Source organism: Rhinatrema bivittatum, chromosome 14 (assembly GCF_901001135.1).
Source record: "Rhinatrema bivittatum chromosome 14, aRhiBiv1.1, whole genome shotgun sequence".
NCBI lineage: Eukaryota > Metazoa > Chordata > Amphibia > Gymnophiona > Rhinatrematidae > Rhinatrema > Rhinatrema bivittatum.
In genome coordinates this window covers 31922673-31948025 of record NC_042628.1, presented here as the reverse complement: position 1 = coordinate 31948025, position 25353 = coordinate 31922673, and the positions used below count along the sequence as shown (strand labels likewise).

Below are 25353 nucleotides of genomic sequence, written 5' to 3'. Positions count from 1 at the left end.
AAGTTGACTATATTAATGGCAGAAGATACTTTTGTTTAATGAAACTCATTATAATTTGCTTTAGTACCTCCAGAATGCCTTGCATTAACAGCACAAATGCAAGTTTGAGTATTTGTATTAATAAGTTACCACCAAGCGTGGTAAATAGTGCGGGATATAAATATTTTAAATAAATGAGTATTTCAAATTGAAATAGATTTTTGTCTGTGCTGTGTGTAGAGCTTTTATGAATTTGCCAATGTTTAACTTTTAGATCAAAATTTGGTATTTATAGTATACATGACTGTGAGCCCTCTATAGCTAGTCAAGTAAAGTGTAACTGCCCTGGAATAACTGAGTAGCAATGTAGAAGTCAATATTCAAAAACTTTTAGCTGGTTAACTAACAAGTTATCTAGCTAAATGGCAAGTTTTTGAATAGTGAGCTACTTATCAGAATAGATTTTAGCTGGAAAAGTTATAATCTAGCTGGATAAAAAAAGGCGTACCAGGGCAAGCCTAAGTTATCTGGGTAACAGCCGATTTTCACTTTTGTTGACTAAGCTAGCCAGATAATTATAAACCTGCTTTGGTTATCTGCCTTACGTGGCCAGATAACTTGCTGCTTAACCGGATATCTTGAAAAGACATCTGGTTCAATAGCACTATTTAGAGAAAAAAAAAAAGACGTAGTGCATGCCTGTGCCCCCTATTCCTCTCTCCCCCTCAAATTTCACAAAAGACCCAGCCGGGCTATGCAATACCTCTCACCTCCAAACCTCTCCTAAATGTTGCACAATCCGCAGGTTGGGCATCTTCTCCCTCTCTCCCCCAGTTCTTTTAAATTTAAGTGGCTCCTTCCTGTGCACCCCCACTCTCCACTTCTTAGCCATCCTCCTGTTGCCCACCTGGAACATCCTACTGCCCGGATAACAAAAAAACCCAAGCTGGGAGCAGGGCTGGATTTAGGAAGAGGCAACACGGGCACCCAAAAGCTGCTGTCCACCTTCTCAGGATGAAATCTTCCGCCCTTGGTTCTCTGCCTGTGGGCACCGTAATCATAAATTCGGTCCTGGCCGGAAGTGAGATAACTTCTTCCTTGCTCCTGGCATTTCCAACATTGCTCTGAGAACAGTAATGTCGGACACACAAGCTACCGGCAATCATGCCGTTAGCTCATGCTTCCAGCGTTATTGATGTCAGAGAAAAGCTGGACGTGCTGGGGCCAGGTAAGAGGATCCCTTGCTCCTGGCTGGAAGTTTTCATTATCCAGGGGGTGGGGGAGATCTAGGGGGCAGCAGGAGGGTGGCTAAGAGGTAGAAGATTAAGGGGTAGATTTTAAAAAGCATTTACTCGAGCAAAACTGGATTTTGCTCGAGTAAATACACTTTACTCAAGTAAGTGGGCTTTTCAAAATTGCTACAATATATGCCATTGAATTGTCCATAGGATTTACTCAAGTAAGTGCACTTTACTCGAGTAAATAGCTTTTGAAAATTGCTACGATAGTATGTCACATTTACATGCGTAACTCCTTTGAAAATGACCCCCTGTGTGCGCGCAGTAGGGAGCTTAAAAATTTAAAAGGACCAGGGAAAGGGGTGGAAGGGGCCCAACCTACGGACCCCGCAACATTTTTTTGTTATATATTTAGGAGGGACTTGGGAGTGGGGGTAGGGGACAGCAGGCAAGGCCTTTTGTGAAATTTATGGGGGAGAGGGGAATCAGGCCGCAGGCCTGCACTTCATCTTATTTTTTTCTCTTAAAATTGTAACTGGATATCTTTTTTTTTTTTTTTTTTTTTAAACACTTTTTATTTAACAAGATTTGTCAAGCATACTAATTGCAGGAGGGTACAAAATGAGAAAGAAATAACACAAACAGTGTAGCATAGACAGTTAAACAGCTCTCAATTGGGTCACATCTGTGCAGAAAATAAATAACACAAGCAATTAGATCTTGGTATATTCCACAGAAGGACCCCAGACTCGATCAAATTTAGAGTGCTTGTTTTTCAAATCATAGTGCAGGTGCTCAGCATTGGCAGTGTCTCGCACCTGGGCACGCCAGTAAGTCAGGGAAGGACTGGACGTAGCAATCACGAAGCGGGCCGCCGGCAGCAGGCACCCAACCAGCGGTCTATATTTATCTGGGATGGAGGAATGGACCCATTTACCCAGAAGTCCCAGACTAGGTCCAATAAAGACCGCAAACCCCAGGACATCAGCCACCTCCTGAGTAAGCCAGGATCATAAGTACGTAACGCTTTGACAATGCTACTGCCAGTTTCCCTGCCACCTCTCCAGCAAGCACTGCTTGACCCAGGAAAATGTTTGAGTAAAAGAGCAGAGTTTGATAAGTTCTATGGAGTAATCTTACCATCGGGGCAACTCTCCACGCACACAGAGAAACATGAGGTGCAGATATCCAAATATTTTTCCAGTCTCCACTCCTTAAAGTAAGGTTAAGATGCCCATTCCAAGCCTTGATGAGGGCTGAAGGAGTCTCCTTGCCATACTTATCCTCCAGAAGGCCATGATATAGAATAGCTATATGCTTATGTCGCACACCTGCATAGCCCAGAAAAGCCTCAATGCCATCCAAATGCCGTAATGGCTAATCCAGATCAAAGCAACCTGACCAAGCCTGACACAGTTGCAAGTATTATGTCCAGGATGATGGAACAATCTTGAAATCCTCAACCAATGTTTGAAGGGGAGCAAAACCATCTTAACCCCCTCCCTACCTTCCAAAACCCACCCTGATTCAAAGTGCCCCTCTACAGTGGTACATTGAGAGAGAGAGAGACTCTCTATATCTCTTTCTCGTTGCATTAGAGCATTATCACGCGCATTACGTCCTAACGCAAATTGATAAATATCGGCGCCCCTCTTAGAACCAGTTCCCTTCCTCAGAAACTAGCCCTGGATCCACATGGATCACCCTCTTTTATACTCCAAAATACAAACCCCCTTTAGGGGAGGGGGCCACACTGTCATTAAAACAGTACCCACATCCCTTTGCACTCCAGATGAACTTTCATGGGCTAGAAAATCTCCGGTTTAACAACATGAATTACCAGTTCTGATAGCACTGTGCTATCTAGTGTCCAGAAGGGTCATGTGTGCGCACACCCACCCACCTATATATATATATATATATATATATATATATATATATATATATATATATATATATATATATATATATATATATAGGTGGGTGTTCCAGTTTGTATGCAAAGCAGTGCACTCCATTATTCCATTTCTGTGCCTCAGATGTAGTGTGGCTGTAAAATCAGTTTTTATTTTAAATTCTAAAAAGGATAATTATATAAAATAAATACTTTGACCAAAAGGAGGAAATATAACACTAACAGTCATTAGCAGCAGAAAGCAAATATTTAGGGCTACATGAGTATGGAAGCATTGCCTTTGTTTGATGCTGACGTTTTATTCTAGATATTTTATTTTCCATTACTGTCTGTGGCAAAGTAAACTTGACGCTTGATTGGCCAAGGCATACATGCCAACCAGAATTTACTAAACAGAAATCTAAAATTCCAGTTTCACTGTAGCCAATAACAATAGGCCAAGCAGATGTCCTAGAGCAAGAAATGTTTGTTGGCAGTTTTTGTCAGGCACTGCTGAAATGAAAGAGCTGTTTCCCTAGCTTGCATCTTGGTCTGAGTTGGTTATTTTTAACAGGAAGGTTTATAAATAATACTTCCATAGTATCCCCAGCCAGTTGAGATCATTGTGTTGTCTGAGCATGTGTATGAAAATGTATGTTCTTTCTTATTTTTTTGAAGAATATTATACAAATAAACAGGGGCATTCATCAAATCGCGTTAGGGCCTTATAATGGGCCCTAACTTGATTTGTACATTGTACTCTCAACCTCGTTTGATGCACTCTCTACCTAGCTGCTGTCAATCTAGGGCGAGAGTACAATGTACAAATCTCATCTTTGGGTACCTGTCATCATTCCCATTCACATCAAATCTTCACTGATGTGTACTGTGCTGTTTGTACCTCTGACTGTGCATGTAAAACTACTCCCCAAAACCTAGGCCACCACCAAAACCTCACCCCGAGTTACTAGTTGCACCTCTGACAGTGGAATAAATAGTTTACTTATATAGTATCCTTATAAAGAGTCATTTTCAGAGAGAGAGACTATCACGGGTGTGATAACTTTGCATGTTGCGGTAATTGAAAAATTACCATAACCACACCCCTTTTTTATCGCTTTTCCCCCATTTGCCATTCCCCATGATGCTATTGTTGCTGCCAGTCCTTCTGTAATTCAGCTATGAGGCTTATTATCTTAACTCTTTCTAAGCACAGTATAGAAAACTTTTTTTTTTTTTTTACCAGCATGATTCATATCTTTTGGGTATCTGGTTGACAGACTGTACTTTCTACTCAGCTTTCTTTTGGGCAGTGCAGTTGAAAGTGGCAACGTTTGCCCACATGTAGGTTTTACTGGCTCTTACCAACCACAGGTCCATCCTCAATGAGGATGTTTTACTAGCTCTGCCTAAAGAGGTAGTTGTGCTGGGAACCAGGCATACATGATTACCCATGTTTGATTTTCGTGCAATCTTTCCCTCCATGGTTGAAAAATTGTACCGCCTGGTATGCCAGCATCCAACTTTCTAAAGCTTTAGCAGTTCCATTTATTATGCATTCAAAATAGAGAGAAACCTTTTAGCATTTCTTTTTTTTTTTTTCTTCTTCTCTGTCAGTGGTAGTGATTTTCTCATTACACTCTTCGTTCCCCTTCCTTCTTTTAGTTTTCATTTAATTTCTGGGATTTTTCAATTGAAAGGAGCTCCTATTGCAGCAGTGTGCTAGCTGAGTGGGTTTTACAGCTTTGTCTAAGTAGATTTCTAACAACCATCTGCCAGGGTTTTGTGTTTACTGGCAGCGGTATTCACTTTCCCTGCTGGTGGCTGCATCGGTAACTTCGTGTCATGTTTTCTGTCTAATTTTTAGCTCTGCAGATTTATACAATGCTCTGCCTGCATTAAAGAAGTCCCTCTTGGGAGCAAAGCCATTTTGTTAAAATGAGAATCTCAGATTGCTCTTGCATATTTTGACGTCCAGCTCACATTTGCTCAGTTTACTGGCTAAAATGACTTTTTAGCACACAATAATTGGATGGTAAAAAGAGAACGCAAAGAGCAACTGCTATGATGATACCTGAGTAACACAGTAAATGATAACAAATAGGGATCAGTGGATCCATTAGTCATCTCAGTTATCTCACTCTCTGGTTTTCTATCACTTTGGTTAGATGAATGTATACATTTTTAGTACTACCAACATTTTTTTACCTCGCCTCTCAAACCCTGTTCCTTAGCACGTAGGAGCACAATTAAAGACACTTTAAATTAAGTAGTTGATGTATTAATTCAGTACTTCACATCCTAATCTCAGCCCTGGCTATTCTGTTTGAAATCTGATACCGGCTAAATCTTCAGAGTCAAATGCAGTCCCTTGGTTTGATTTGTTGGAAGTCTGATTGTTGATAACAATTTTTAAAAAGTTATAAGAATTAAAGCAAATGTCATTTGGAATTAGGGAAGTTATGAAAAGAAGGAAACCCGAGGTACAGTAGTGAGAGAGAATCTCTGGAGTACTACAATGAGAATCTGCCCAAAGCCATGGGCAGTTCAGTCCAAGCAGGTTAATTGTGCTGAATTCTGTCTAGTCAGCACTATCCGCGGGGGTTTGTTTCAGATCTGAAGCTGTGTGTAATTTTGATCACTTATAATTAAAATAGTTGTGGACTAATATAAAGCCCCTAAGCTAGATTTCCTGGTTGGGCAAAGAAAATGCTCAAGGAATCTGCCAAGTCAATGGTAGCTTCCCCAATTTTGAAATAGCATCTCTCTTGCTGAAGGATTTACTTTTAACTTCAAAACAGGAAAAATGCCACAGGAAAAATTGTGTAAGCAAAATATTGTCTAAACATAACTCCAGGACTTTTGCCTGTCAATGCAATAGTTCTACAGTGCTTTGTGCATAAGGGTTTTTTTCTTTCTTTTTTTAATTTGCTGGTGCACATTTTCTATGGAAATTGTTGCCTTTTAGAAGATGTCAGAAATTACACTCTTGGACAAAAAAAGTGCACTCTTTCAAAGCTGTGCAAACATGATTTTAGAGGATGACAAAAGTCAGTTAAAGCATCAGAATGGGGGGAAATTCCTTTGATCGTGATTGGTTGTCATGTTTTCACCAATAAGCTTTCAGCATGTGGCATTCTAGCAGCTGCTTGATTTGAGATCTCTTTTCCCTTTTAAATATTGTACTTTGCTTTCTTCACAGCTAATGACTCTAAGGGGCCTGGGCTCAAAATGATTGTTGCTTGCCTTTGGATGACTTTGTGTTCTCCAATGCTGCTATTCCCCTGATGCAGACATAAGGAGGTCCATATTCAAAAGCATTTAGCTGGCTAACTCAGACGTTAGTTGGCTAAATGAACATTTGGACACACATCTGGCTAAATTCTAGCCGGCTAGTAAGTTAGGGAGCTAGAATTTAGCAGGATAAGTTATGTGTGTTCTAGGGATGTAACTGGCAGGAGTTGAGTTAGCAGGCTAAGTTAACTGGCTAACTTTCAGGCCAATACAGTACAGTGCGCTCCGACGGAGTGCACTGTTAACCTGCTATTGGACGTGCGTTTTCCCTTACCCCTTATTCAGTAAGGGGAGGAAAACGCGCGTCCAACCCGCGGCACCTAATAGCGCCTTCAACATGCAAATGCATGTTGATGGCCCTATTAGGAATGCGCGCGGGATACAGAAAGTAAAATGTGCAGCCAAGCCGCACATTTTACTTTCAGAAATTAGTGCCGACCCAAAGGTCGGCGCTAATTTCTTCCAGCGCTGGGAAAGTGCACAGAAAAGCAGTAAAAACTGCTTTTCTGTGCACCCTCCAACTTAATATCATAGTGATATTAAGTCGGAGGTCCTGAAGAGTAAAAAAAGTTAAAAAAAAAAAAATAAAAAAATTTGAATTTGGCCCGTGGCTGTCGGGCCGAAAACCGGACGCTCAATTTTGCCGGCATGTGGTTTCCGAGCCTGTGGCTGTCAGCGGACTCGAGAACCGACGCCAGCAAAATTGAACGTCGGCTGTCAAACCCGCTGACAGCCGCCGCTCCTGTCAAAAAGGAGGCGCTAGGGACGAGCTAGTGTCCCTAGTGCCTCCTTTTCCCCGTTTCTACCGCGCCACCTAATTTCAATACAGCATCGCGTGCACCGGGAGAGCGGGCGTTCGTCCGCTCTCCCGCGGACTTTACTGAATCAGCCTGTTTGATATTTAGAGGTAGCCAGATAACTTAATCGGCTAGGTCTGGTTGAGCCAAAGAGCTGTCCTAAGGTTAGCTGGCTATAGTTAGCTGGCGAACTTTAAGATAGAAGGCTGTATTCAGTAGTGTGGCTGCACTATTGAATATACCTCCAAGTTTAGCTGGGTAAGTTTATCAGGCTAACTTTTCTATCTGGACAGTGTCTGAATATGGACCTCTTCAAAACTTGGATTCTAGTTGAGAGGTGGCTAATTAAAAATATTCAGTTAAGTGCCTATGGCATTTTGGACATTTTACTGTGTATTTGCAGAATACTAAAAAGTAATTGTATTAGTAGTGGAGAGGACCAGTGGACCAATGATTATAGATTTAAACCAATTTTTCTAATGCGGTTTGTGATTATGCAGATCCTGTTAAAACAGTTGGAAGTCAATATTCAGTGGCATTTGGCCAGAACATTATCTGGCTAAAAGCCGACTTTTCAATATTTTCCCCACTTATCCAGGTAACTCATTATCTGTCTAACCAGATAATGTAGGAATTTTTGGGGGCATTCTGAGGCAGAGTTAAGTTAGCCAGATAAGTTATCCAGCTAACTTTGATAATCAGAGTTAGCCAGATAACTTATCGTGCTAACTCTGATCATGCCAAAGAGTAGTCCTAAAGATAGCCAGATAAAGTTATCTGGTTATCTTTAAGATAGCTGGCTATATTCAGTAGTGCAGCTGCACTACTGAGTATCCTTCCAATGTTAGCTGGACAGGTGTTGCGATCAGCAGTCTGCGGGCTTTCCCACGGACTGCCGTACTTACCTCCAGCCTGGCCCGACATGCAGCAGGACGGCACCGGCTCATGCATCAGGTCACTACTACAGTCTTTCCCAGAGCTGACCACTGTTCTTCACAGCAAGATGCCACCAATGGATCCTGCACGGTGCGCCCTGCTCATCGGGCTTTAAATGGACTGCAGTAGGAAATGCTCCATGGCTCCTGAAGATGATGTCACTGCCTTCAGCCCTTAAAAAGGCCTTGCTCTCATCAGTCCAGGCCTTGGCAATATGTTGACTACCCCTGGTAGAACAAATTACCTCAGCTTATTCCTGGTCTTCATTCCTGTGTTCCTGGTCTTTGTCCCTGCGTTCCTGGTCCTTGTCTCGGCAGTCCCTGTTCTTCCTTCCTGAGTTCTTCATCTTCATCCTGTGGACAGTCTTCAGTTCTTCAGGGTCTTCTCCTGCCCACCTGTGCTGTTCCTTGTCTCCCTGCCCGCCTATCTGTCCTGTCTTCCCACGGACGGCTCTCTGGTTCTGACTTCGGCTTGACACTTGACTACGATTGAACTTCACCTCCCACTGAGCACTGCCTGATTCTTGCTCATGATTGAACTCCACCTGCCATCAACCACTGCCTGATTCTCATCCACGATTAAACTCTGCCTGCCTCTGACCTCTGCCTGACTTATGACCTTGCTTGAATGCCACTTGCCCTGAATAACACAGCTCCAGACCTGGCCTGTGACTCAACTGCCTTCAAGATCTTTATCTCAGCAACAGAGGCCCACGCCTAAGTTCTGCTGGCCCTGGCACCCGAGGGCTCAACCTAAGGGGAACGGGGGCTGATATAGGTGAAGCTCCAGTTGGGCCTCTGTCAGAGTCAGCTCCACCAGCTGATGGTGGGGACCTGTAGGGCTCCTCCCTGCAGGTTGTGCCAACTCTACCTTGGCCAAGGGTCCATGCCCACAACAAATATGAGACTGTGCTTGTCCTGGGAAGCTACTTATATTTTTGCATTTTAAATGGTGGAGCATCTTTTTCCTAGCCCCCACCCAAAAGAAATAAATAATTGTATCATGTATATGAAAGTGGGAAATGTATTTATGCTTACAAAGCATCTTGAACTCTTTTGCTTAGTCTACATATTATTTTACTTTTCATCTAGATGTCTTTCATCTGTCTGCAATTATAACTGATATTAAGGATATCCAGTCTCAAACTTTTGATGGCTTTGGTATAAACTCTGAGTTGACAGCACATATTTCATTCCCGGCCAATGCATGGGAAATAATAACCTGCAATCTTACAGGTCTCTGCATTCACGTCCCATTTACTTTGTGTGACTTTCTTTAAATCCATGGCATAACTTATTCTTACTGCTGCTCAATCAAAGTAATAAAAAAGGAGATTGCAAAAATGTTTATTGTCATCGCTGATGAAGGTTCAGTACTTGCAATGAGGAGAAACGTAGACGGAATATATAAGGACTACTAGTTTTATCTCCAGAGAACTGTGATTCAATCTAAAGAGAAATTATTGAAATTCAGTAGCAATTAAGCCTGTTCTTTGGTATCTTCACTGGGTCTTGTATGCTGCTTAAAAGGGGGAGTGGGAAATAGCACAATAATTCACTTTATTTTGAAATTGATAAAACAAAATCTGTAAAAGTCATAGTTGAAAGTAATAGCGGGTCATAGTTCAGATAGGGCACAAATACCAACTAGGGTAGATAATATTTAGATGGTTGTCAACCTCTTCATTCATAGTGCAAGGCACAATGGAGTTTTATTAAGGAGCTGATTCACTAAAATCATTCAAATCCATGTGTAAATCTTGTTTTGTTTTTTTAATGCCAGGGACTTGGAGGTGTGTAAAAACATGTGATTCACCAAAACGTATAGGGTTAGATTTTACAAATTTGCACACGCGCGTACTTCTGTTCGCGCACCAGGCGCAAACAAGAGTACGCGGGATTTTAATAGATATGCACGTAGCCATTAAAATCCGGGATCGGCGCGCGCAAGGCTGTGCAAAATCGGCAGCCTGCGCATGCCGAGCCGCGCAGCCTGCCTCCGTTCCCTCCGAGGCCGCTCCGAAATCAGAGCGGCCTCGGAGGGAACTTTCCTTCTACCCCCCACCTTCCCCTCCCTTCCCCTACCTAACCCACCCCCCCAGCCCTACCTAAACCCCCCCTACCTTTGTTGTCATACATATAAACAAGCTGTCACCTTATTTAACAAGTGAAATAAATGAATTGGATGCACTTACTATATGCTTGCTTGAAACACTTACAGACCGTATGTACTATATGCCTGGAGCAGCCTTCCTGAATTGATGCGTCTGGCAGCATCAGATTCTATTTATTTATTTGATTTATGTTCTGCCTTTCGGCACTTCAAAGTGGATTACATTCAGGTACTGAAGGCATTTCCCTGTCCCCAGAGGGCTCACAATCTAAATCTGTACCTGAGGCAATGGAGGATAAAAGTGACTTGCCCAAGGTCGTAAGGAGCGGGAGTGCAGAAAGCACGTTTATGTGCGTAAATCACTGCCCTTACTCAGAGAACATGATTTGTGCTCACAAAACCATGCCTTCTGTGATTAAAATATGAGTTATGTGCACAAATCATGTTTTGCTGCATGCTAAGCCTTTTCTTCGTGCACGTTATCCCATGATGGGGCAAAGACCGGTCAGTGCCATTTTGATGACATCAACAGGTCCATAGCTAGGGTGGGCTCCGAGCCACCACTAGACGTCAAGGGGATTCACGATGTGGGCTAGGCTGGGGGAACCATTAGACAGCAGGGAAGTCTTCTATGGAAGCAGAGGGATCCAGGGTGGGCTAGGGTAGGGGCTTGACTGCCTTTGTTGGGGGGGGGGGGGGGAACCAGGAGAGATTGTGTGAACTGGGGATTGGAAAGAGAGGAGGCAGAGCATCACTCTGCATGCACTGAACAATTTTTAAACTTTTAAAAATATAGGCCACCTTGACAGGCGGCATGGGGGTAGGCAGGTGTCTGCAGACCTCTGGAAGGGTGGGTATTTTTGCATGTTGAGGGGAGATTTATGGGTCATGTGGCCCTTCAATTGTTACCACAGGAGCATCTGGATGTATGTTAGCGTCCCAATACTCCCACATAAAAATATCTGCTATTCTTGAATTGTAGTTAAAAAAAAAATGCAGCTTCTGTTATTTTTGTCAAACCAAATTATTTTATTTGCGTAGTATTACCTGCTTTGCATGCATTAGTACATTTTACATATGCTAATGTATGCAAAGCAGCTAATTTCAGTAAAGGGTGGGTTTTAGGTCAGACCTTGCTATGTGATTATTGCACGATAAACAGAGTTTTACATGTGATAAATACTGTTTTTCACTATCAGAGTTAGTAAACGTATCCCTTAATTTGACATCCATAGGTCGCCTGCAAAACCAAATAGCTTCTGATTTTAGTGGATTTGCCTTTAAATTATGATTTCCTAACCAGCAAACTATTTTGTGTTCACGCAGTCATTAAAACTGCCCATTTCCCAAGCTAAATGTGATTTAAGGACCTGGCATATAAATAGCAGCTGAATCCCTGACTTTGGATCAGTGTGGCTAAGGGAGCAAGAAACTAAAAGCACAGCTCCCTCTGGAGCACCACGCACCATTGTCCAGGGCTCTGAAACTTCTTGACCCCAGCTTGAAAAGATCGTTCTGCAATGAAGGCCTCAACCATGTTAGTACCATGCCAGTTACATCTAACTCTTTTAGTCACCATAATAAAAGATCAGGATTCACCATATCAAAGGCTGAGCTCATGTCAGCTGTAACTAACAGATTTAATTTGCTCCGAAAGGTGCCATAGTAGGGGCAATAAAGTTAACGAAACTACCCCTGTCAGTATCCATCTTTCACTTCATTTATTAATGCAGTTTTCAGTACTGTGCTCACCCCTGAGACCAGCTTGCACTGGGTGCAGAACATTAGCCTTCACTGAAATCAGAAGTGCAAAAAGCTTTTGGAATTTATAGCCTGAAGACTCAGCAAACGTTTGAGCTACAGGTCTGTAATGCAACTGCAGGAGGATGGGATGCACTTCAGGAGGAGGGGAAGGCAAAGCGTGAGCGGGGAAGGCTCAGTGTGAGGTCAGACGGCAGAAAACTGCGAAAGGCAAAAGGGGATTAAAAAGCTGGGTGAGGGCAAGAAGTGAGGCTTGCTGGTCCTATGTTTTCCATGAGCTGTAAGAATGTAGCCACGGAGAGTTGCTTTTCTCTGTCCGCATGAACAAACTTACCTGTAATAGTTGTGAAGTGGGACGGGGACGTCATGGTAACAAATGGTGGGGTGATGTACCTGGCCTTCACACCTTGTTTCGTTAATCGATCCAAATTTGGAGTATGTACATCTTGGTCATAGTTCCAGCGAAACCCATCAAAGGAAATCACCAACAATTGGTTGAAGCTTCTCTTCTCGTTTCTGCTGATTGGCATGCAAATTGCTGCCTTCAAAAAGAACATCAAAAGAATGCCATGTTTCTTCATTTTGACGTTCTCCTCACTAGGAAGAGCTTTTGCCCTCGCTTCATCTTTTCTTTTCGTCCTGTATCTCACTTTTTATCTGTAACTAATAAGAGCAAAGCTCAGCCTAGGAGATAACACCCATTTTTTGTTTTTATCTTGAGTGAAACCAATGAGGATTGTTAAAGCTGTAGCTTAGAGCACCAGGCCAAGCTAAAAGATAAAAGTTCAGGTGGGTTTGAGATAGAAACATCTGTTACGTAACTGTTTTACACTTGCTTAGAAACCTCAGATCTTACAGACCTTACATTTTTGAAGAATTTACAGTGGGGTGTATTATTATACTCAATGATAACTTTGTATTTCATATGAAAGTTTCTAATGTTTTAAACACACAATAAGCTTTAATCAGTTAAATGATTAAGATAAGAGGATGAATTTGCATTCAGTGGCTAATATTGTACTGCTGTTGCTGCTTGTGGTTCTACTTGTCCTGTTGATGTATTTCTAGGGATGTGCATTCATTTTTAAATGAAATGAAAAACACAATGAAACACTGGCATCTTGTTTTGTTTAAAAATTAAATGAAAAGAACCCTTTCCAGGAGAAGGAGTAACATTTACCAGCCAGTGGAACATTGCGGTCCTGGCGACGGGCTGTGGGGGATGACGACTTCCTCCTTCTCGGGCCCGGGCTGATGTCATAATTTTGCGCCTTCACCACCAATAAATTCCAGAGCCCAGCGGCACGCAGCCCAAGCCATGTGCCAAAGGGTAGAGGTGAACCCAATACCTCCTTTCAAGCCATTGCAGCTGCTCATACATCGACGCCTGTGTTGGTGCCAGGGCTGGTGCTGGAGCCAGAGCTGTGCTGGTCATGGCAAGAGCAGACATTTGGGCCTCCAGCAGTGGCATGAGGTGGCTGAAGGTCTGCTCCTGCTGAGTGCCTGCTGCCTCTTGCTGGCACCATGGTGTGCTTGACTGAGGTTGCACTGCTTCAACTGGCTTGTTTCTTCCATTAAGCCAGAGGTAATTAGGGTAATATTGAGAAAGCTGGCTGAGCCGAGGGCTTCCAGCATCGGCATGGGCTGTTGAAGGTGTTGCTGCTGCTCCTCCTCCTCGCTGAACTGTGTCTGGGCAAGGGGGCCTCAGAAAAACGCTGGTGCGCTGCTCGTCCCTGGGGCTTGATGGCCGTGGAAGCTTCGTGGGCGAGAGCTGTGGAAACAAAGAAGAAGACACAAGTACCAATGGCAAGAAGTAGCCACTTACCGTTTGGCATCAGAGGCACACTTTGCATCTCAAAGTATGTGATCATCTTATGCCAAATGATGTGGACAACTGTAGCAGCCTTGCCATTTACAGGTGAGGTGAACTTACCGGCTGCGGCTCACATGGTGTCCAGCCACTCAGCCATGCCTTTGAACACATCCGGTCCCTGCCATAGCACAAGGCAATCCGCCTTGGGGGTAAGCACTTTTGGACAAGGGACTCCTTCTCAAGTCTGGCAATGTATATGTTGCAATTAGCGACCATTGTCTAAAATTGGGCCTTTATGTCTCAGTACCTGTGGGCCATCTGCTCATCACTGTGTTTCACGGCACTGCGCCAGGAGATAAACTGGGCAATGGTGTGCCAGATCTAGCCCTTGGATGCCCTTGAGTTCTTGGCCGCATGGTTGCTGAAGAGAATGGCATAATGTTCCAGGACCCCTGAAACAACCATCTCATTGTCCTCCAAGCTGAACTTCAATACCCTCAGACGAATATGCTCTGCTGCCTAGCTGCCATGATAGGGTGCCACTTCCAGTTCCGGAGAGGTGTCCTCCCTTTCCTCTCTCTTGCTCCCACTCCCCTCTCCCCTCCCTCCCCCCCCCACCCCCCCATGTACCTGCCCTACCAACTATCCTCACCTCTGCCCTCTCTATCTAGCCCTAGCTTGTCATCTTCTTCCCACTGGCATCGCTTTGCTTACCCTTCCCCCTCCTGCCTGCTCCTATCTCTTACCTCCCTATCTCTACTTCTGTCCCTACTCCTCCTCTCCCTCTTTCCCCTAGCTCTCCTGCCCTCTTTCTCCCTCTCTCCCCCTTCTCTGCTTATGCCTCTTCTCTCCTCCATCCCCTGCCTCTCACGCTCCATCCTTCTCTCCATCATCACCACTCCTTCTCACTCCTCCCTACTCCACCACACCACTACCACTACCACCACCATGCCTCCTCACTCCTCCACACCACCATCACCTCTCCTCCTAACTCCTCCACACAAAAGGCAAACAGACAAGCATGACAAACTGACAAAAACTTTCACACACAGATAAAGACATGAGACAAAGGTAAAAGAAAACAGATGAGAACCGAAGGACAGGACAACACATTCAGATATCTCTAATCTCCTATGCCAACCAACTACCTAAACCACCAACTCACCTCCTCTCCTCTAACCAATGCTTAGACACACCCTCAAAGAGGCAGCTGCAGGAAGCCGGGATATATAAACAGAAAAAGATAACGTGCTACGCATAAATCAAATTGTGCCACATAAAATGATGAGCAATGTGCTGACGCATCACAAAACATGATAATGTAGCTCACTTAGCAGTAATTTCCTACGTGATGTGGAAAATAGAAAATTAGCCTAACCATGCCCGGTTTTGTTTGGTTTTTTTTTATCACGGGTGCTGTTTCTGCTATATTTATAGCATTTTTATGAATCTAGGCCATAATGAGGTATTATAGCAGATAAAATGGTATAGTTGCTCTCCTCAATTTCATATGTGAAATTATTTCATTTCTTGTAAGTTGTCTTTATTTATACGCGCCTCTTTCACTTATAATGTAAAATATTGCCTTTTAAGTTGTATTTTTTTCGAAGAGTTATTTTCTGGGTTTTTTTTGTTATTTCATTACATGTATTGTTACTAATATATATAATAAAATATACATTTTTTAAAACAAGAAAAGAACCCTCCCTCCTTTCAATTCTTTTTTTTTCTTGACTTATTTCAATTGCGCTACTAAGCATAAGCAGTGCTGCATCTGGCACCTTTAATGAGGACTAGGAGTTACAAACTATTGTAAAAAAAAAAAAAAAAAAAAAGGCACAAGAAAATAAGATATGATAATTACAAAATATTAGGCTAATACACTGCATACATATTGGTGAATTTTCAAAATGTTATATGCATAAAAATGAGCATATGTGTGTGTAAGTAGTCTCTACTTGTGTATTCTGTATTTTATAAAAGACCAAAATACGTGTAATTCCTCCTTCACGCACATATATACATGTGTAAAAAGAGGAGCAGTCTTGGGGCATTCCTGGGCGGAGCCAACAATTAGCGCATAAGTTGCTATTTTTTTAATTTTCTTTTTATTAAGTTTTCAAATAATTCCAAAGCATTTATAATCTTGGTACAGAAATTATTTGTAACTTTCCATGATATATCAGCATCATTACATCAATTATCCCAGAAGAAAATAATATACTTTTAATTAGTCCACAAAAAATGCTGGGGCGGAGTAAGAAATATAGGAAGCCCCTTTTTACATTAGAAATAACAAGAAAACACCAATAGCCTACTAAAACTTTACCCATTATTACATTGCTAAGTTATAGGACTAACTAAGGGTGATGAAACATTCACCACCCTTTTCTGGGAATTAAGCCACGGCTTAAGCTGTTCTGGGATCAGGAAAATATAAGTATTGTTGTTAAACTTAATAATGCATCTACACGGGTACCTGAGTTGGACACTAGCACCCGGTGCTCTTGTTTCCTGTCTTAAAGACAAGAAACCTTTCTTGCGCTCCTGCGTGGGTTTTGCCAGATCAGGAAAGATCTGGACAAATGGGCCCCCCTATTTTGAAAATATTTCCTCATTATTAACCCTACATCATTCTCATAAATACAGGAAATTAACAATGTGGCTCTCTCCATAATCTCAATGGTTGAAGATTCTAAGAAATCTGTCAAATTCCCAATATCTAGTTGATTATTTCTATTATCTCTTGAGCGATCATAAGGTAAAAAGTACACCTTATTAAAGGTCGGTATATCTTCACAGGAAATATGTAATATCTCGCTCATATTTCTTGAGAGTGACCCTCGGTAACTCTCCAATAATCTTAGGGAAATTTAATAGTCTTAAATTAAGTCTCCTGAGGCGATTTTCCAACAGCTCAGTTTTTCTGTTAAGAATGGTACAATCTTGCGTCACAATGGACTGTATTTTGTGAATATCTTTCAGCTGATTCTCAATTAGCTGTATCTTATTTTCTTGTTCATTCGATTTACTATTGTGGTCTTGTGTCACAATGTCCAATCTAGTAGAAACTTGGGCTATTTGTGCCATACAAGTCTGAAGGGCCACGTTCTGCTGGCCATTAATTCCCAAATTTAGTCCAATGTAATCACAGGCGCTTTGGACGGCATCACAATTTCTAGTCGGCTCTCTTGCACTGACATTATTTCAGTATTAACTGGAACCGTCTTACCGCCTTCGCGTGGTTCGGTCCCCAAACTTCCAGCCACACTCTGAAATGGATCGTCTCCTTGCATCATTGTTCCTGTTTCTGTTTCCACACCTTCCACTGCTCCCTCCATGGTCCCCTCCGGGTTCTGTGTTCCAGAGGCTTCCAATGCAGTTGCTAGCGGTATGGACAAGGAGATTGCCTGAGGATTCCTTAGCATTGGAGGGCTGAGTGAAAGTTCCCCAGATGAGACAGTGGCCTCCTTTCCAGTCTCATCAGCGGGGATCAGCTTTTCCTCTTTCAGGTAAAGTTGCGCACTCTCAATGATCGAACGCTGTCCCGCTGGGAGTGAGGGTGTTGAGGGAAAGAGCCTCACTTTCCCTTTTCTTTTTGGGGGCATATTCCACTCTCAGCAAAGTTTTTCGGAGGAGAAATCAGCGGGAGCTCTGAGTCGCGCTGCTAGCGGGCGGCCATCTTGAAACTCCGCCCCTGTAAGTTGCTATTTTAAAAGATAATTACCCACATACATTTCCAACTTACTCCTATATTTTTACACCTCCTAATTATCTGGTGTAAGTGATATTAAATGTGTTTATTGTGTTTTATTGACTGGGTGGGAGGACTAGGTGATTGGGGGGGAGTTTAGGCTGGAGAACCAGGAGGGTCTTGATGACCTGGAGAAGGACTGGGTGAACTGGCATGTATGTAGGCCAGCATATTTGTATGCTGGCCTACATACATGCATATATTTTAGGGTAAGCATACGTGTATTTTATAATATGCACATATGTGATACGCAAGTTATAAAATACTATGGTAAAACTACATGCAGCCATAGACACGCGTACATACCGCCGCACACAGTTGTTTGAAAGTTATCTTCTTACCGATCCACACTTTAAAGTGTTTAGTGTTAGGAATTAATGAGTAGGTAAGCTCCAAGAAATAATAATAAAAAAAACAAAATGTTCCTCAGTTGACTGGCTGCCTAGGTGATAATATGCCAAGTGAGTCTTCCCAGTAGCTCGGAGAGGTAGGAAACTATAGTGATAGGAAGACAGGAAGGTTAGTAATTAAGGCTCTATCTATTCTGGCAGGGAAGAGAGAAGAAAATTAAACTGCCAACGTTGAATAATGAGGAATCTTTGATGGAATTAGTGATGCAGAACAGATTCTTGGTACTTGTTTCTTATTTTCCCCATGTTTTATGCAGTAGTTTTACATTAAGAAAAGACTGGTGCAGTGGCATTGTGGTACTAGTGAGTAAATAAGGTTAACTTGAGTCCAGACACCAAGTCTTGACTAGCTTTCTGTTTGCCAACAAGAGTTGAGTCCAGCTGGAATAATAAGATAGTTATTACAGATTTGGATCCCAGCCTAAACTGTGATCCCATGGCGCTCAGTGCAGCTTACAAGTGCCTCGTAAGTCCTAGGAAAACTATAGCAAGTGAAGCAAGAGAGTGCATTTAATCTTTCTTTTCTGGGTCCATTTTTAAACTAACTATGAGGCTTGCAGTCTTAAAAGTACTTTTCCTTTAAAAACTGCCTAGATTTAAAAAAAAAAAAAAAAGAAGTGCCCACAGAGATTGCACCTGCAGTTTCTGCAGTTACATTTTTCGTCAGGAATAGCACAGTGTGCTAAAATGCAAATAGGTGAATTTGAAAAACCTGATGCACCTCAAAACCAGGAGATACATGAATATGTCAGGCTGGCACATGCCCAGCGTATTTTAAAAGCCACCCAAGGACTCGCGTGACTCTCGATGCGTGCACAAATGAAAAAGTCCAAAAAAAGGGGGCAGGGCATGGGCACTCCTGGATTTATGAATGAAACCAGTGCGTAAAACTTTACGTGCATAATTGCACGCTGGGGTCCCCTACAGCGTAACTTTACTTATGCTATGGATGGCGTGTAAGTCCTAAAACAAACAAAATATAGGCATGTGATCAGGATTTTAAGGGTTGAGGTTAAGAGGGGAAAAGGAAGGCTATTGAAATAAGGAGGTTAGGAAGTCCTATCTCTTACTGGGTGAACTGGGAACGAACTGGTAATTGCATCAGCATGCGTTTCTATTACACGGTAGAGGCAGAATTTGCACGCACTTGTGTGTATCCATATAATATTGTGCACATATGTACACACATTTAGCCTATTTTATATCATGCATACATATATGTGCACATTGAAAACTGCCTGTGTCTCTGGACGCATGGACATGTGCGCCCTTGCACCGGTATTAATTACCATTAAAATGTGCAAAATACCCCAAAACTCACCAAAACACAGAAGTGTTGACATTTTGAGCAATTTTCTTTTTAGCCTGCTGCCCTCTTTTGTGAAAAAATTCAAGAATGTGTCCTTTCGCTGTAGTAAACTTTTGCATATAGTCCCCTACATGTGAAAGTGTATTTAAAGTCATAAATAATGAGCTGCTTTGATGCAAAATCATGCAAAGCAGCTCATTAATAATGAATTTCATGAAGACTGGTGTGTGAAAATGTCTTCTTATGGGCGGATTTTTGCCAAAAAGAGAACTCCATTGTAGTTATCTTTTTCTGCTGTCCAGAGAGAAAATGTCATGCAGGAATCCTACCCATTGAGATATCAGCTGCTCTGGTTTAAAAAATGCAAAATTAGGTGTATTGTTTAATTTGTTTCCTGCCCTAACCCACCTCTGGGAATGCCTCTGCTCAGTGTTGAACAATGCTTGTAATTTTACCCATGGTGATGTTGAGCAATTTTCAGAAAGCCCTTGTACTCAGATAAATAGCCATATCTGAGTAGAGGGCTTCTGAAAATTGCCTTCTGCATTTAACCCCAGGACTTTAATTTGTCCTTATCCAGCCTGACAATGTAATGTAACCATTCTTATATATAAGGATATTGATAATTTTGCAATAAAAGGTATTGGATTATCACTATTGCAACTCAGGTTTGATGCTGCCATTAAGGGGATTTGCAGCAATCTGTTTTCTACTCATTCATCACAAAAAGTGCACTAATATTTAATTCCATTTTTTAAACTGATACCTATTTAATCTCATTGTGTTAATTGTATCGATATGGTATACAGCATAGGTTCCCAAATTTGATCCTTGGGTTTTCAAGATTTCCTGTGCGTCTATGTGCAGTGCTGTCCTCCTGCCAGCAGGGAACCTCAGTGGACCATGTTTCCCTGCTGCTCAGTCCCTCAAGACTTGGAGGTCCTGCGGGCGGCCATATTCTCTGCAGTTCCACAGGATAAGAACTGTCTCCACAGTGAGTTCTTCGCTACAGCTTAGAATCTTTCTTAGACTTGTGACCTTGTTACTCTGTTTGCTGTTGCCTTAATCTTAACTTGGCTATTCTGTTTGAGTTTTTAGTCTTGCTTTTCTGTTTTACCTTAGCTTTAGCTGAGCTATTCCATTTGTCATAGCCTTAGTATCAGTGGTGAATCTTGCTCTCTGGCTCTAATATTGCAGCCTTCCTAGTCTTGTGTTTCTTCTTGCTCTAGGCTTGTCCTTGTCCTTGTCCTGTTTATTTCTGTCTTATGGTGAACTCCTTGGTTCATGTCTTGTCATGTTTTGTGGGCACTCTTTTGTTCCTGTTTCCCTGCAGTGCAGTCCGGCTCTAATGAGTGTCTTTCCATGCCTGTTCAAGTACACCTCCTGTTATGCCCTGCCAGCCACCAAAACCTAAGAGCTCAACTCGAGGGGGAGGTGCCCACACCAGGAAGATCTTGGGCCAGGCCGTCTCTGTTCCTGTTTAAGCCAACTGTTCCTGGGAGCAGTCTTGTTCCAGCTCCATGGGTTACCCATAACTGGCAGTTATGCCCCTGACATTTCCAAAATTAATATGCATAAGATCTATTTGCATACAATGGAAGCAGATCTCATATATATTCATTGTGGCAATCTTAAAAATCCGACTGAGGTGTGGCATGAAAAATTGAGTTTGGGAACCCCAGTCGTGTGTGCTAAGAACTTCCAAGGCAGGAGTATTTGAAACTTAGACAGACTCCTGGTACATTGTGTATGTGAAAGACCCAATGAGATCACTGATGAGATCAGCGGCTGTCCAGGTTCCAAATCTTAGCGGAGGCTCACATAATACTTTTAAAGGGATAGACACACATTTATACACCCATTGTGGGGGAGGGGGGGGGGGGCGGGCAGAGGACTCTTAAATGTTTCAAAATTCATTCTTTTGATGCTTATTAGTCATGCAAAGACTTCTTTAAAATGTAACCCATGTAAAAACTGGATTCTGGAATTATTTATTTGAAGAGTTATCTACATAAATAGTTCTGGAGACCACATAAAAAGGTACGCACTCATAGAAAATATGTACTGAATTAATAAACATCTATGGAGTTTTAAGAAATATTTGGTTATTTTTAAACTTGTTCTGAAATATTTTTAATTTTAAACATGAAACTAAGGGGAATCCTGAGGGGTTTTACAGGGATTTCAAGGGAATGAGTACTGTAGTTATTTTGTGAATGATGAATGAATGAGTTTAAGGTGTTTATTTGTATTTTGGGAAAAATATTTTATTTGGGCGATATTGGTTTTAATTTTATTTTAAAATTCAGTCTCTGCCACTCATAAATGCTGAAGCTGCATGCTAAAGGGTGTTGCGTCTGTTGTTGCTAGACAGCTTTGCCCCGTTTGCCTCACCTTGTTCACGGCTCCTCCCGCTGCCTTGGGGAAAATGGCTACCACCGCGTCTGCACCACTACTCCGGCATCCCCGTAACAGCTATGGTGCTGTCTCCCGCAATGCTCCTCCCAAGGGCCTACTAGGGTGCATGCGCGCACGCCACCTACGTCTTTATTCCAGCATTGGCGTGAACCTCAGGGGCATTCCCCTCTTCTGAAGTCACGCCATCCGGGTATATAGCCTGAACTCATTTGCTAGCTTGTTGAGTTAGCAACAGATTGGTCTCAGCCGATCTTAGCTTTGCTGCTGCTGGAAACTCTCTCTCTCTGTCCTTCGGGGTATTGCTAACCTGGGTACCCGCTCCTCGGGGGCCCTCTTCTTTATTTCAGGTGCCTTACAGGGATCAGGTACTTGCTCCTTGAGGGCCTGCTCTCCCTGCCTCGGTGCCAAGTACCACTTTCTTCTACCTGGTGGAATCGCATACCTACAGCAACCATCTAGTGAGTAATCTCAGTCTATCTCATCCACAGTACTGCCGTGTTGGGGAACCTACACTGGAATTCCCCTATACCAATGGGGTGAGAAGGGCTCCCTCTGCCGAGGGTCCTGAGACTGCTAGTTCCAGATTACCTCACTACTGCCACCTCTGGTGGCTAACTTCATGCTGTCTAAATAAAGAACCTTTTTGTGTTTGTGCATCTGCGTTTAGCCCAGTGCTGTGGTGCCACACGGGACTCCTCCCCGTGGGCGTGGTCATCTGCCACAGCACCCAAGAATCCACCCAAACACCGCTAAACCATAACAAAGGGGCATACTCTTTCTGCTTGATTTGCTCTTTGGAAGTTTGGTTTTTCAACGGGCAAGAAGAGAAAGGGAAAATTTTTCCATCAACTGTTCCAGTCCCCATCAGAGGCCCAATGGATCATCATGTGGTTTGACAGGATTTTAGTACCAGATTGGACAATGTACAGGAGACTTCTTTATCATCTGGAGCCTCGCTGAGTCCAGATGATAAAGCTATTATTGGCCACTTTAACCCCAGGAGATATAAGCTCTCCGGGTAGTTTAAGTGGAACTTTATCTAACTTGGTGGTCAATGTGTCTTCTACTTCTCCTGAAACGGTTATTAGCCCATTGCCTTTTTTACCCAATGTAACATCTGGGGGAGACACATTAGATATTTCCCCTGAATTCAATTTGGGAAAATGGGTGACTTTGCCAGCTGTATTAGCTTTACTTCAGGATATAGGAGAGGTTAAGGAGCCCACTATTATCACCATGCTGATTATATGGAGGGTGCTATCCAAAGTGGATAGGGCTTTAACTGCAACTGTTCAACAACTGAGCCAGAGAACTGCAGATACTAGAATGAAAATTCAGGAGCAAGATCAGCGGCTTAATGTTATGGATAAGTCTTTTGTGAAAGTGAATTCTCAGATATCTGCTTTGCAAGCAGTGGAAACAGCGCATGTTAAAGAGAGTTTGCTATATGGTCAGATTGAGAAGATGGAAAATTCTATGAGAAGGAAAAATCTACGTTTTTTAAAAATTTTCCAGCGACTAAATTAATGTTGGCGCTGGGATTATTTAAAACGTATAGGGTAGATTTTAAAAGGTGCGCGTGCACGTTCCTGTTATAAAATTATTGGGCCGCGCACACATGCGTGCCAGATTTTATAATCTGCGCACGTAAGTGTGGGCAGAGTGCGCAGGGGGGGGCCTAATTTTAACAAAGTATGTGCGGCGACAAGATCGGGCCTCTCCTTGTTCCCTCCCAGTTCACTCCAATTAAGCAGCGGATTGGGAGGGAACTTTCCAACCTACCTACCTAACCTCCTTTCCCCTTCCCCTCTCCTCCCCACCCCCTAAACCTAACCTACCTTACCTCTTTTTTTAAAATTTTTTAAGCTGCTGCTCCTCCAAAGCAGAAACAACTTGCATGCGCCAGCCGACTGCCGGTGTGCGCATCCCCGGCACAGCGGCAAATGGCCGCTGTATCGGCCGTCTCCAGCCCTGCCCCTCCCTGCCCTCCGGACTGCCCCTCCCCACCACCCAGTCCGCCCCCTTTTCAGGCCTCGGCACTTAACCCTGGTACACGATTTACGCGCATGGCCGGGCCCATTTTCAAATGGGCCCGGCCATGCGCGTAAGGCCCAGCCATGCGCCTAAACCCTGGGATTTACGTGCGCTAGGATTTAAAAATGTACCCTATATTATAGATCTTCTGCTTATTCCATCAGATGAATGTCCTGCTCTACCTAAGATTTATTATCTTCCAAAGAACAGAAGGGTTCTAGCTTCAGGTCAGGGGTCTTGGATTTGCTTCAAGGGCAAAGTCCCTCCCTTTTCTCATTTCTTGAGTCGTCTTTCAATGACATTTCCTCAAGAGCAAACCTTCTGGTCACATTTGTGTCAGAGCAGGACAGGGAGCTGACGTTTCAGAAATTCTGTCAATATAAAACCAGATTGTTTTGTGGACAACAGTTATATGTATTCCCTGATTCATCTCGCGTCACGCAGATCCGTAGAAAGCAGTTTCTGCAGTTAAAACAGAAGGTTGTAGCGCTGGGTGCATCTTTTTTCCTTAAATATCCTTGCAAATGCTTGGTAACATATAAAAAGACTAGTTTTATTTTTCTTCAGCCATTGCATCTTGAAGCCTTTGTTAAAGATAAGAACTATGGCGAATAGCTGTATTATCTCCTCAACGGCCTATGTAAGATCTAGATATTGCTGTTTTTCCTGCATGATGTGGGCCAATTGACTTATTGATGCATAAAGCGTTTAAAGTATTTGTGTTTTCTTTCCCTTTTGTAATATCCTATTCCTGATTTATTTACTTATTGTAAATGAATAAATATAATAAAATGTAAATAAAAAAAATGTAAAACTGGGGCAAAAAATATGCTATTTCTAAATTGCGCCATCAAACTGATTGTTGGACTTTTTGTATTCCTTTTGGCCTTGCTTTTGGCAGAATTCACCCATTAGATTGCCTAATTTAGGCAAGATCAACTCACTTTTCTCCCATTCTGCGTCTATGAAGAAATAGAAAATCAGGCTCCTGTAGGTGGGAGATGCACATCTGCAGCCAAAGTTTAAATAAGGCCCTTGCTCCCAGGGTCATTTTCACTTTGCTAAGAGAAAAATAATTAACACCTTAATTTCATTTTGGTTTTAGTTTTATTTTTAATTTATTTTCTCAGACTTACAAATCATTTCCTTGATCTTACTTTCCAAGATAAATACAGATGAAAATCATAAATGCTGTACGTTGGCCATCTATAAGGTTTCTTTATTGTTTCCATAATTTTCCAGAAGAAATAAGCCTCAATAAACATCCATTATTTCCATCAGTTTCTCAGCAGAGTATTTTTCTCCTTTTATAAGATGCAATTCATTTTTCCATTGATTTGCAGAGGAATTTAATTAAAAATGTTATTAATCCTTGAATGAAAAAATGACATGATCTCTGCATGACATTATTGGGCTGAAAATCCCATCTCTGTTGCTCTATCTGCCTAATCCTCCAGTTAATTAATATGGAAGATGGAAAGGATCCTTAGTTAAAATGAGATTTTCACATTCCTTATCCAGCAGAAATCCTGCTTATGCCATTTTTATTTGGGGGGGGGGGGGAGGAGGGGATAGCGGGTTGTTTTTTTTTTTTCAAACTAAGC

The 25353-nt window shown here is 42.4% G+C and overlaps 1 protein-coding gene across 1 annotated transcript in view; it reads right to left on the bottom strand.

The window, feature by feature from the left end:
• The window catches only part of LOC115076121 (ectonucleotide pyrophosphatase/phosphodiesterase family member 7-like), an 82632-nt gene that overhangs the window by 41037 nt on the left and 16242 nt on the right, over positions 1 to 25353 (bottom strand). Inside the window, exons 2-4 of the mRNA XM_029577244.1 lie at positions 13361 to 13782; positions 12877 to 12946; positions 12346 to 12553 (exon numbers count right to left, since the gene is read on the bottom strand). Of these exons, the coding sequence (XP_029433104.1) occupies positions 12346 to 12553; positions 12877 to 12946; positions 13361 to 13782 (700 nt within the window). The remainder of the gene's footprint in view (positions 1 to 12345; positions 12554 to 12876; positions 12947 to 13360; positions 13783 to 25353) is intronic.